General features: G+C 36.1%; 1 protein-coding gene across 4 annotated transcripts in view; it reads left to right on the top strand.

The window, feature by feature from the left end:
- Positions 1-14,019, top strand: part of STK39 (serine/threonine kinase 39) — a 364,512-nt gene that overhangs the window by 237,052 nt on the left and 113,441 nt on the right. For 3 of the 4 annotated variants that reach the window (XM_007494315.3, XM_007494318.3, XM_056793976.1), the window contains one exon: positions 13,524-13,592. The exons of the other annotated variant lie outside the window; for it this stretch is intronic. In XM_007494315.3, the coding sequence (XP_007494377.2) occupies positions 13,524-13,592 (69 nt within the window). The remainder of the gene's footprint in view (positions 1-13,523; positions 13,593-14,019) is intronic. 4 annotated transcript variants of the gene reach the window in all.

The raw sequence follows: 14,019 nt of genomic DNA, 5'->3' as shown, positions 1-14,019 counted from the left end.
GGAGCTCAAGTGGAATTCAGTTCTGTTGTGTATACTAACTCTCCATCAGAATTTTGTTGATCATAGTCTCTTTCCTCTTTGTAGAAGGCCAGGGAAGTATTTAGAAAGAACTGGTTGCAAAGGCAAAATTATTCAGGAAGTCAATAAGGATTTATTTGCTTCCTCAAATTATCCTCAACACAATAGGACACTAACACACATTCTCAGAGGCAGATGGGCTCATCTATTTTGATCAACATCAACTGAGTTTTTATTATTTAACATTTATAACAGTGCTTTCCCTCTAAAGTACAATAGGTACTTAAGGTTACCGAGTTTTCTTAATATCTCCTCCTGCCTTAACCTAAGTACATAGAGCATAATGCATTCTGCAAGAGCCACACAGTCGTCTCTGTCATCCGTGCTGCCTGCATGATTGGGTCAAATACTTCCTTTAGCTGATAATAAACTTCCCTGGATCCTGTAATAGGGAATATTCTAAATAATGGGACTTCTTGGGAAAAGTGTACCTGTCAGGAAGGTCCAGTGTCTGCATATCAAAGAAAAGAGGCCAGATTGAAAGGAAAGTGCTGATAGCAGTTACAACTTCCTAGTTACAAACTTATTTACTTGTTAAAATAGTAGATGAAACTGCCCACTTCACATAGTATGCAGTATTTTATTTCTTCTTCCTTCCTATTATTAGGACATAGCTTGGGGTGTGGGATTTCTACATGTACCAAAATGTCAAGAAATTATTGTGCTCCCTATTCCTGTTCCACCCCCATGCCCCAACAAACTGTTACAAATCTACTTTTACCTCCTTTCACATCCTTCCCAACAAGAACCTTGATCACTCCCTATATGTAGGAGAAAGAGAAAAGAAGAAATGGATAAATTTCTGGCAGCTTGCCATTTTGTGTAGCTGACATTGAGCTGGATCTAAGTAGTCATCATCCCTAACTCAAGCAACTGGCCAAGTTGTCAGGTTATTTTTTAAGTGCAACAGCAAAATTTTCCAGACATATTTGTGAGGTCTGCAGCAAACACCACAGCAAAAAGTTTATTGCAACCTAGTCCATAACATGAAAAGGTGCTGACAATCCTCCTACGAGGCCAAGATAATTTGGAAAGACCAACATTAATAACTATGACGACAGTGAGCCACTGATTTGTTCTTTATATCCTATGTGTTCAAGGAATTTATTGACTGTATATGATCTACAACATTACTATAATGTCAGAATTTTTCCTTCCAAAATTTGCTGCATAAAAGGAAGCTTTAAAATTATTAAAAATGTCAAAACATTGCCTAACTTTATTACAATACATGTTTATGAAAATCAGTCGATATTGCAAAAAACCTTTCCTGATCTGTTCCCTACTGCTAGTACTCCCTTTTCTCTTTGTATGTATTTGAATTTTTTAACTTTATGTTGTAAATATTTTTTATATGTTTTTCATCTACCCCGTTAGAATGTAAGTTCATCGTGAGTAGGAATTGTTTCATTCTTTGTGCTCATATCACCAGTATATCACTAGTATTGTGGCAATACTAGGTTCGTAATGAATACTCATTGATCGATTGATTGGTTTTGTGTTCCCTCCCCTGCACCCATTACTGTTTTGCCTGACTTCTCTTTTTTTAAATTAAATTAAACCTTTTTTTTTACTGTTGGTACAATTTTTAATAATCAATTTCTGACATTTTTTGATCTATGTTCTCTCCTTCCCTCCTATTCAACCCCCAAGATGGTAGATAATACGATATATGTTGTACATGTATACAATGTGTACATGTACATGTATACAACGTGTTCATTGTTATGAAAGAAGACATCACTTACATTAGAGAAAAATTCATGGAGGAAATAAAGTGAAGAATGGCATGCTTCAATTTGCATTCAGATTCCAAAAGTTCCTTCAGTGGCCATGGAGAGCCTTTTTCATTATGAGACCTTTGGGGTTGTCCTGGATCTTCATGTTGCTGATAATAGTTAATTGATTCACAATTGATCATCATATTGTTATTTTTCTATACAGTGTTATCCTGGTTCCGCTAACTTCACTTTGCATCACTTCGTATAAATCTTTCCAGGTTGTTTTGTGATTGACTTACTTGTTATTTCTTATGGAACAATATTATTTCATTATGAAGTCATCATTATATCACAACTTGTTTAGCCATTAACCAATTAAGGGGCATCCCTTCAATTTCTAGCTTTTTGTTACCACCAAAAAAGGTGCTATACATATTTTTGTACACATGGATCTTTTTCCATTATCTTTCTTCTTTTGGGGATTGTAAAAAGTAATAACGAGAGCTGTAAAAATAATAAAGCAATGGATTGATTATGGGTTTATAAACTGATTGTAGATACCTTGCTTGCTGTGCTTACAAAATATCTTCAGTTTATATCAGTGAAGTGAAACTCATAAGTGAACTTCTTTTCAGGGCCAGGCATAAGGATGCTAAAGAGACTCTTGTTATAAAAAATAAAATATTTATTGAAATATAAGGATAAGAAGGATTTCTAACTCTAAGGGATTCTAACTCCACCCAAATAAAACTCCCTCATTCTACAAGGATCCACTTCTCCTGTGTCCATAGGCTACACTGATCCTGATTTGACTAACCCCAATTTTTTCCATTCTAAATAACCTAACACTATTATCCTTATCATTCTTAACTTTGTCTCCAATTTATAAAAATAATAAAGGCCAGCTAGCTGAGTCTTAGCAAGAACCAAGCTAGGACCTTGAGCCCTAACAGACTCAGAGTCCAAAACAAAGACCAGGTCTTTATGTGGTCTTCTCAGATATAAACCATCTATAAAAATAGCAATAGATAGTCAGTAGTGTTTCCTAAGTTGGAAAAGGAAAACATTTAGCTCCCTCAGTTCTTTCCCTCCTTTCCTTCTACCTCAGAGAGAGAGAGAGAGAGAGAGAGAGAGAGAGAGAGAGAGAGAGAGAGATGTTACCTCCCCAAGCCCTCTGAGAGTCTAACTTTGCCAATTGCCAGAGACCATTTGCCACAGAAAAACCATTAAAATCTCCCACACACACTGTCAACATTTGAAATTGGCACTCTGTCTTAGATCTGCTTCAAACTCCAATTTTTTCTCAAACCAGCTTCTCTACTTCTTATCTCTAAACGAATATAACAATACCCAATTTCTAATATCATCCTTATAAGATACAGATCTAGTAAGGGTCATCTGGGTCATGCGATCTTCTAAAAGACCTCTTTTATTCTGTTTTTTTTTTATATACTTATTACACCAATTTGTTGTTAGAAAAAACCACCTGTGTTCCTATTTTAGTGGGATAGCAGGGTATATACCTACTCATTGGTCAAAAGTGGCATTCTGATGTTGAAAATTGAGTGACTGAGAAGTTGAAAATATTATTGCTAATACTAAAGAAAAAGGATGTTTAAAACACGCTTATTTATGGCAATGTGTAACTTTGTTTTGCTATTTATAGAGGAATGAATATGTTTCTCTGTACTTTGACAGGTTATTGATAAAGGTGTTGCTTGGGACTTTATGACTCTTGAGTTTACAGTTCCAAAGAATACATTGATACCATTTGAAATGGATGATACACAAAGGTCCTCAGGATTTTGGATGCTTATGCAAAACTTTTCATGTAAACACTCTATAGCCATACTTCCATCAGGGGTAATTCTAAAGAGTTTTTCAAATTTCTTACCTTGGTCTTGTCAGACTGCTTAGTAAAAATGAAACATTACAAACTCTCGTTATAAGACTCCTGGGTCCGAATTGATGCTGCTCTAGAAACATCATTCTACATATTCTTTCTCAATACCCACAACTAGTCAACAAATGTAAAGGAAAGACCCCACCACATTGGATGAATCCCCATTGAAGGACATAGACAAGAATTTCAGAAGATGAAGAAGTAGAAAAGTGGTCATTTGCACTAGTGAATCAACTATCAAGAAATATATTGATGATCACAGATCCATTAAATTATCAACATAATCTATAATATCAGGACATAGGTAGTGTTCTACTAGGGCCCTGCTTAAGTGGTTGCCTCACTTAAAAGGTATAATTCCCAAGGAAAGCTTTTCTGAGGTGGTCTTGTTGATTACATATTTCAGTTCTAACCAACATTATACTTAGGTGGTAATCTCTTCTGATTTGATTATATGTCTTAACGTGTAAGGTATGCCTCTCACTGAGGGCACACTAAGACACAGTTGTTCAAATAACCTCAGACATTTTCCATTTAAGCACCTTTCTAGGAGATATTCTTTGTGATTGACCTTATAAAGCTTATTAATAAAGAGAGGATCTGCTAGGATCAGTGGAAGCAGAAGTTGGCTATTGCCATTTTGCCAAGTAATGTAATCCAATCCTGACCTCATCATGATTTTGTGGCTCTCATGATTTACATTTTGTCTATTATTTGTGAGAACATTTCCTGTTTTCAGTAAATTCCACTCTAACCTTGCCACAACTGCATGTAGATTATAGCAAGGTTCCCCCCCCCCCCCCCCAGGTTTTTCCTTCTTTTTCCTCTGATTCCTCTAAGTTTTATTCCCTTACTCTGTTTTTGGTTGAACATTGCAATAGGCTGAGCAGCTTTTCTGCTAAGGTTCTCTTCTCCATTGCCCACAATTTAAATTTCTCTATCTCCTCTCCCCTCCTCTCCCCTCCCCTCCCCTCCTGTTCTTCCTTCTCTTCCTTGCAAGACTGAAAGTTCCTACCTACCCCCTCCCTTTTATTTTATAGCTGAAGTTACAGATTCATTTGGCATCCAGTCAGGAGTAACTTTAATACTTAAAGAAAATAGCAAAATTGAATGCTACTTTTCCCTCACAAGTCCTTTCCATTGTTCTTTGTCACCTTAACTTGGTAATATGACATAAAAGTGGTTTGATGGGACCAGAACATACCCAGAAATGTAATTATTACTCTATGGTTTGTGCTGCTGCTTCAGAATATCTCCTAACCTTTGAATGGTCTATTTTATAGCATTATTCTTTCAGGCTGGTTTCCAGAGTAACAAAACCCCATTATAATTATTTGAAGAACAGCATTTATCAAGTTTGATTTTTTTTTTACATTAAGCAGCTATATGTATGATAGGGATGCAAAAAGTATGGCCTTCACTAAAAGTATTCCAGACTTCTGAATGATTATTTTTTCATTATGCTAATTTGTAATTTTATAGTCCTTTTTTAGTCTAATTGTCAATTAAACCCATGTTTCCTTTGCCTTCCCCCAGAAGAAGTGATAAAATTTAGCAGAATGAAGCATTTTCAAAGTATTTAACAGAGATTATGGTTTAAAAGACCTGAGAATTTAGCCATGGCTAGGTGCCTCACTTTGGCCAATATAATGTATTTGTTTTAAAATTTCAGTATTTTGCTAGGGAGAAAAGGGTTAGAGCAAGTTGTCATGACAAAAATAACTTGTTAGGTTCAGATTTCCTGAACAATAGCAGGGTCACAGCTGAAAAATACTTCTTTGTGGAACCACCCATCCATAAGGGAAAAAAGTATCTGAAGGCCTCTTGTTACCTGGCACATGTGGTGGATTGTTTTTCTTTTGTGTGTCATCCCCTACTAGAAGAATATCACTTTCATGAAGGCCAGGATAATTTCTTATCTAAACTAGGATTTTCTTGGTGCTAATAAACATTTGATGAGTTAATTACAAATTTGCAGAAAATTAAAATGCAATAAATTACACTTAATGCTAAAACTATACTCAATACATGTGTATCCATTTAAAAATTATTATGGCATTTCAGGATGGTGTTATGTTTGTGTCATAAAAATCCATCATTTGACATATAGGACATCTTGTCCAGTTGAAGGATCAGATTATTAAGGCACATAAGCCAATATTGCTTATCTTCTCAAGAATACAACATTATAAAAGTATATACCCAGAAATGCTATGCAGAATTTGAAAATAAATTATTTACTGAGTTTAAAAGGTCAAAGCATGATTGTTTTGTCCAAAATTAGCTTCAGGATTTCTTTATGGTCCCTGGTGCTGTATATTTTAAGAACACTGGTCTATAAATTATTTTTATGTCAGAATAATGTGAAGAAATATTCCTTATGCTTAAAATTTAAAAATAATAACTTGAATATAAAAGTTAAAACAACTTCAAACCAAAAAAAAATACAAACATTATGCCATTAGATCCAAAATCAATTTGCTAGATTTAAGCTTTCATGTTTATAATAATTTGTACATTTGCATGGAGGAAGGCATAATTTTAGTTTCTTTTATCTATGCTGTTGAGCTACTCTCCTTTCCCTATGAGATTGAAAGCCCTTGTTGAAGGGCCAATTGGTAGAGATATATGTCCCCACCTGGATTTGAAGGACCAACCCTAGAAAAGAGAAAGAAATCTAATTTTCCTATTCAGGAGTACAATATTCTAGTAAGAAGTGCCATTAAATTTTTTCTCTTATGTTTTAGATTAATCGTACATAGAGAGGTCTTTTTAACCTTGCTGTTACCTGTCACTTCTAAAAACAGGAATTTTTGAGATTGCATATATTTTTAGATATCACATCAATTAAACTCATCTCCTTGCAAAGTAGTTTGTAGACATTACAGTGTGTATATATACAGTGTGTATATAAAGTATCTGTATTATTATATCCCCCCCCCCAACTCCCAGGAAAATGAGAATAGAATTCATTGTTATGTTTTTCTCTCACCAATGGGTGAATTGTTTAATAGAAGAAATCCAATTTAAAGTAATACATTCAGGGTTCCAATAAAAATAATTAACTCTTTGAACATTTTGCTCTTGCCTCTTGGGATAGGAACAGGGGAAAGAAGAGAAGGAGAAGTAGGGGAATGGGGGCTTGGGAAAGGTAGGATGTAGTGTTGTGAAGAGAGCACAGGATACATGATTTTTAATCTCTATTAACCATTCAACTTAGCCAAGTCTCTAAGATTCTCTGAGGTTTTTGTAAAATATACTTATAGAACTTGGTTCACAGGCCGACTGGACATGTAAACCACTTTGTAAATCTTAAATGTTTTCAGAGATCTGTGATCTCTCCAGTGTAGGTATTCCTTTTATTTTGTAGCTCACAACCCCTTCTAATACTGTTTATTCTTGCCTTGTCTTGACATAAATCATAGAGGATTTTCCTAATGAGTTAGAGAATTTCATCTTTAAAAAAAATACATTTTTATACACTAGTAAAGCATTTTGTCCACTCATTGACTATCCTTTCCTTCTATGACATGTCCCCTGCCAACCTCTCTTAGTCCTTCAGTGATGTCTTTTATATCATTTCTTATATACTATCAGTGATGTGTATTGCAGCCTGTTTACATCCATCATATCTTTTTTTTCCCCATTGCCCTTGGAGTTACCTATAATTTTCATTCTTCTGAGATAATTATGTTCCATGTTTCATAATCATATAGCATCATTTGGTCTTAAAAAGATGGATAATTACTATGCTGTTAACCAAATTCAATCCAAGGCAAGTCAGTGGGTATTTAGTAGGTGCTTATTGTGTGCTAGTCACTGTGCAGAGCACTCAGGCTACAGCAGAAGGCAAAACCAGCCCCTGCTGGACCCTTGGGGTCTCTTCAGCAATCTACCTAATTCCCTCACCATTGCACTATCTGCAGTATGCATGTGTCTGTGTGTAAAGAATTTGGATGCACACTCACACTTAATCTAACTTAATGGACTTCTAGGTGAATGATGCCATCATTTGAGCAGTCTTCTTTGTTTATCCACTTTCCAGTTCGGTGGTGAGGCCAGGCTCTTTGGAGTGACGTTGGATTTTTCCTGATGTTTTCCCATGTTGTTTGGGGGCTTAATTCCCTTTTCACCCACAAACATTGTTGGGAGGTCTTACTCTTAGTAGAGAAATCTCTCTTCTGGTTGGGTGTACACAGAATACCATCCATGAAACTGATGACTGCTCTGGAGGAGTGTGTCTTCCAGTTTTATGTATCACTAACTGTTGATATTCAGTGAGTTGTTGAAAAATAGTATCTCCATAGTTACATTGTTTATGGACTTTATACAGATGATTCTCTCAGTTGTGTCTGGCTCTTCATGACCTAAATTGGGGTTTTCTTGGCAGATAACACTGGAGTGGATTGCCATTTGTTCTCTGGCTCATTTTACAGATGAAAAAATTAATTCCAAAAGGTTAAGTGACTTGCCCAGGGTCACACAGCTAGTGAGTACCTGAGACCAGATTGGAACTCCAGTTTTCTTTATTCCAGGTCTCTTGCATTAGCCACTGCACCCCCTAGCTGCTCCCTGCCATAAGTCAGTTTATCCCACTTTCTGCAAGAAACTTTTGCCAGTCTTCCTTAATGCCATTGCCATCAAGATGATCTCTAATTTATCTTGTCTTTATTTTTATACATAATTGCTTGCATGTGCACTCCTGGAAGGCAATGACACTTTTTGCTTCTTCTTCTTTTTTTAATTCTCTAGTACTTAACACAATGTTTAGTTCATAGTGGATGCTTGATAAATATTTGTTAACTGAGTGACTGTCATGATCTTATTCAATGTTGGGGACATTCCTTTTTCGAGGAAAGCCATTAAGGTTTCATGTTTCTCTCCTGATATTAATGCTGTTTTATCATAAATAAACAGTAAAAGAACAGAAGCATTTTTATTCTGTATACATTCCAGTCAGGTGTGTGCCTGTAAAGCTCCAATCTCTGAAATGTGAGGAGTTTGTGGAAAAATCTGTTTGTGCCCTTTGCATACTTAAATAAATGCTTCAACCTTTAACAATCTCAGATGACATGGAGAAGAAATGGTAACCATAGAGTTGAGGAGGTATATACCTTCTTGCATCCCAAATTTTTGGTAATTGTGCTGTGATCTTTTTGCCTCTTTGGAATAAATTCCTGAATGACTTTAAAGTCGTGTCATTTCCAACCCAACTTTCTTCTGTTTATTAATTACTGTCCAGCCACTGTTCCCAAATTCCTCCTCTCAAGATATGGCCATTTTCTTAGTTGGTACTCAAGTGATGGAGCACAGATGTGGGTCTGCTCTCACATATGATGAGTAGATCATCATATGTGCACCAGGATCTGTTCCATTTCATATCTATTTTTTCTCTTTCCAATTTCATCTTGAAATGCTTTTAGGATCATCTGTCCTAGATGCGTCTCATTCCAATCTTTCTACAGGCTCATTTTCCTCCAAAACCGTCTTTTCCCCCGCACCCCCATTTTGTGAGAAGTGTTGAATACTTTTCCACCATCCACCTCCATTATGTTTCGCAGATGAATATACTGTTTTTTCCTGGGCTATTAGGTCTTTACATGGAAAGTAGATTAAATGTTTGCCAGCATTTTTTGGCTTCCATGGTCTCTTTGTACTGACTGTTTGGTATCCAGTAGACTTCTTTACTTTTGTTCTTTTCCCATTTTTTTTTTGGAGTTGGCAGATTATTTAAAGAAGTTGAGTTGGAGCTATTCTAATTGTATATTATGCTTTCTCATTTTTATCCTTTCTTCTAATTTGGTATTGATTTTGACATTTGTTCTAAGCAGGGGATAATCTGCTGTTTCTGAAATAATTGTTGCATTGGGAGCCAGGCATTTCTTATCTATTATGTTCTTACCCTCATCTCCTCTTACCATCCTCTCCTCTCCTTCTCCCCCCTCCTCTCTCCCTTCTTACTTCTCCCCTCTCCTTTCCCTTTCCCTTCTCTCATTTCTTCCTTTCCTCCACTTCCCCTCTTTTCTCCTCCCCCTCCTCTTCTCCCCTCTTCTCTTTTCCTCTCCCCCATCCACTTCTCCATTCATCTCCTCTCTTCCTCCTTTCCCTTCCTCCTCTCCTGTCTTCTCCTCTATTCTCCTCTCCTGTCCTCTCCTTCCTTTTCCTCTTCTCCTTTTTTTTCTTCTGATGATATATGCTTAGCATCTTTTAATGATCACTTTCAAGAAAGTATTTATCTATAAGCTATGAGACTTTTGAATCTATTACAGGTCTTTGTCCTCTTTCATTTCTGGTTCACAAACTATTTCCAGCTTTGGTGTATTTTTGTTGTTGTCCCTGCTTTTTTTTAATTGTCTTTTGTGCCCCTCTTCCCATTAAGTCACTGGGTGTTTAGTTATATGTGTATTTAATTTTTGCTTGATTGTCACAGTATTTCTCCATAGAATAAGCTTCTTTTGTTTATGCTCATCACAAATATTACACATTAAGAATTCCACTGTTTTGGTTAATGTTTGTAAATTCTGCATTTCCCTTCCCTTTCACTTCTGTGTTCTTAGAGTGCAGATGTGGAAGTTAATGAGCATACTTTGCATTTTTATCTTCTGTGGGTCCTATGACCAAAATAATTCCTCCCTCTGCATCCTGATAGTGAAGCTCCCTATTTAAGCAGGAAGGTCCTTAGGCAGCAGACAAAGTTCAGCTCTGGTTCTGCTCCTGATTTCATGTTTCCAGCCAAAGCCTCTTGAGGGGGATTTTGTAAACTATAAAGTTCTATATTAATGGTGAAGATAAATAAGAACAACTCTAATTTATTATTAGGAACATAAGGTCACAGATTTAGAACTGAAAGGGACCTTTGAGATCACTTTTCAGCTGGGGCCAGCAGACGCTAGAGCTCAGTGCCTGGAATGGAGGAACTGAGTTCAAATCCATTCTCAGACACTTAGTAGCCATGTGACTAACACCCTTCCCCTCTGTATGTTTCAGTTTCCTCAGTTGTAAAATGGTGATAATATTCTATTAGTATCTATCTTTCAGGGTTGTTGTGAAAATCAAATAAGATAATATTTATAAAAAATCACTGAGCACTTTGTCTGAGACATAAGAGGTGCCATATAAATGCTCATTATTCCCTTCACATCATCAAGAGTGACATTAATTGTCCGAATTACAAGATTGGAAATAGGGAGGACTAGATCTGTGATATCACTGATACTGAGAACTCCTACTACTAATTGCAGATTAGTACTTTCTTGGAAGTTTATAATCTTAGAAATTTACCCAGAACCCCTGAGAGGTTATTAAATAGATTTGGCTGAAATCACCCAGATAGGCTGTGTAGTTGGCAGGACTTGACTTCTGGTGCCAAGACTTGTTTTTCACCAAGCCTTGCTGCTACCTTTCTGTTCACATTATTTTTAAAAATTTATTTTGTTTTTTATAGGTTTCATTGTTTTTAGAGCTTTCCATGTCAACATTGCTTTTAGAGAGGTGAGTTCTAGAAAGGTCTTGCAGAAGATAGATAGATACATTTAGAGATATGTAAATTTAAAGTAAGTTGTTTCCTAAAAGCACTCCTCTCATTAATTGGAATAAAGAATTGGTTACTTCAGCTCTGAAAGGCTCAGTTCACTTTCTTGTGCAAAAAAGGGACTTTTATAGCCAATTTCTGATTCTCTCCAGTAGAGAGCAATGTCTTCCTTTCTAGGCTATAAATCAGATTATACTAAGATTCTCTTAATTTCTTCTTCTTCCACCTCAGCCTGCTCTTCAGCCCCCAGATTAACAGAAGGAAGGTAAATTCAGATTGTGGTACAGTTACTATCATATCATTATATTAATCATGGACATATTTAAAACAGAGCTCTCTTCATGCTAATCACAGTTACTGTTTAAGTGCAAGTTAATCTTTTCTTCCCCCTTCATAGTTGTAAAATATTGACATTTTATCTTTTTAGATTTTAGTAAATAAAACTAAGTGGATAAGTCAGTGCCATCAAAAGTAAAAATAATGTAAGTAGGTGGCCATTTAATTGGTTATGAATGAATCATACTTGAGAAATAAAATGGATCAAACCCTGTAGGGATAGAATTGAAGGGGGAGATTGCAAACTAAATGCCAAGACTGGAAGTAGAGTTTTGTTTTGTCCTCTCTCCCCTCTCATCCCTTGCTCTCTTTCCTCTCCTTTCTCTCACAAGATTAAAAAAAATTATAGTGTTTCTGGTAGGAACTTGAGGAATAATAATTCATCTGTATTTTTGGTTTTGATTCACTTCAACAAACATTTAATAAGTCAGTACTAGGTACAAGGTGCTAGGTAGGTAATTTAATGTTTGTGCTGAAATTCTCTTGTGTGGAGTGGATTGGCAGCTTGTCCATTATTTTAGGGATCCACAGATCTCAGAGTATCACCTGGGGGGCCACTGAGAGATTAAAATAATTGCTAGGTAAGACTCCAGCTAACCCCCTGTTGAGTGTTAAAAGGCAGGCCTTGATGCTGAGACTTCCTGAGTCAAAAGGCCAGCTCTTTATCTCATGGCGACAAAGGGGAGAAAAGTATCCCTATGCTTTGGAAGCTTAAATTGCTACAGTTGTTTAGGTGAAATATAAGCTTCTTGAATTTGAGACTTTGCTTTCTTTATACCCCCAATACATTACACCTCTGGGGTACCTATTGTTTGTTGAAGTAGATTAAATTCAATTGTTGCTCCCATTTCTAGATAATGGTATGTTTTTGTGTTATGTCATTTAGAGATACCTTTCAATTCTTCTATTTGATTGGAAGCATTGAGGTGTTTTTTCATGTTGCCGTCATGACATAAATTCTCAACTTTAAAACTTTTTCATAACCTAGTTAATTTAACTGTATGGTTCAACAACACAATACTTTTTCACCCATAGCTCTCTCTTCATTTTCTTTTAAATAAAGCAATCTGTTTTAAAATTTTTGAAGTTCATTTCTTTTATAGTAGTTCTCCTCACCATCAATAAGTCCCATTAAAATCCTTTTTATACTAGAGTTTTACAGTACCTCTGAGTACAAAAAGAAAACCTTTCATGCTGGTCACAAGAGGTGTCTTACATTAAGACCTAATGTGCCTCAAAAGTGTGTGTGTGTGTGTTTTTTCTTTTGCAAATAAAAGCTATTTATGCTCATTTTAGAAGCTGTGAATAATAATCTTCTGGTTGCTTTTTAACTTTCAGTGGTGGAAACTGAGTTAGAACTCCAACAAACTCCCAAGCCCCAGTTAATGGCTTTCTTTTCCTAGACCCTCATACCAAATCAGCCTCGGAGTCAGCCGTTGTTCTGTACTTTAAATGTCAGATTGAGCTGACATGTGGAACTGTTAACCTAAACTGTAAATGTTCTAGTGCTTTTGTTAGAATTCAAGAATCCACTTTGAAATAGCCATGGGGGTTGGGAGTGAGGTGGAGAATGATTTTTTTCTACATATAGTCACATAATTACATGAATCATTGGTTGTTGGTGTATACTTGCTAATTACATGGCTTCTTGATTTTTTTTTCTTGCACAGAATATTTAAGAATCAAAACCTCATTCCAAACCATCCCGCACCCCCTGCCCCCACTTTTTTTTAAAGTTTTGCCATTTCAGCTATAAGGTCTTTGGAAAGTATGCGCTATGGATCACTCTTGCCTTAGTTCAATAATTTGAAATAATTAAGAAAGGCTGATTATAATCTAAACAGCAGTGTGGATGCTGATTATCATGCTGTGTTCCTAGCAATCTCACGAGTCTCATAAATGCTACAAGGTGTGTTAAGAATAGTCTTGATGCTGTTTTGTTTTGCTCAAGTAGGCTGAGCAGAATCCTGGGAAAACAAGCATGATGTCAGGTTCTGAAAAAGAGCAAGATGGCAACCGAAGGGTATTTGTTTTTTTGAATTAGGCTTTAGACCGCTGGGTGCTCCTAGTGTGCTTCATTACGCTGCCTTATTTATGTGTATTTGCCCCATCAGCAATATGTTGCTTGCATGCATTTTCTTTTGTATTTCTCATTCTTTCCATATGGCATTGTATGTGCAGTTGTTAGTAAATGTGTTATAAGAGAATATAAGGGTTTGATTTCATATAATTTTCCTTATATTTTCTTAAGTCTCCTTCATCTTCCAAAATATTTTGTTCTACCCGTTAGTAAAATAGGTCTTCCTGTGATGCTCCAGAGAACAAAATATTTTCTGAAGAGGTGGAGTCCTGAATAGTGACTCAGGTCATGTGGTCCTTTTAAATTTAAATCAGCACTTAGTTGCCTTATGAATGCATAACCACGTAGGTAATTGCTGGGGCGGGTCATA

Source organism: Monodelphis domestica, chromosome 4, assembly GCF_027887165.1.
Source record: "Monodelphis domestica isolate mMonDom1 chromosome 4, mMonDom1.pri, whole genome shotgun sequence".
In the NCBI taxonomy this organism is placed as follows: domain Eukaryota; kingdom Metazoa; phylum Chordata; class Mammalia; order Didelphimorphia; family Didelphidae; genus Monodelphis; species Monodelphis domestica.
This window is presented reverse-complemented; position numbering and strand designations above follow the sequence as displayed.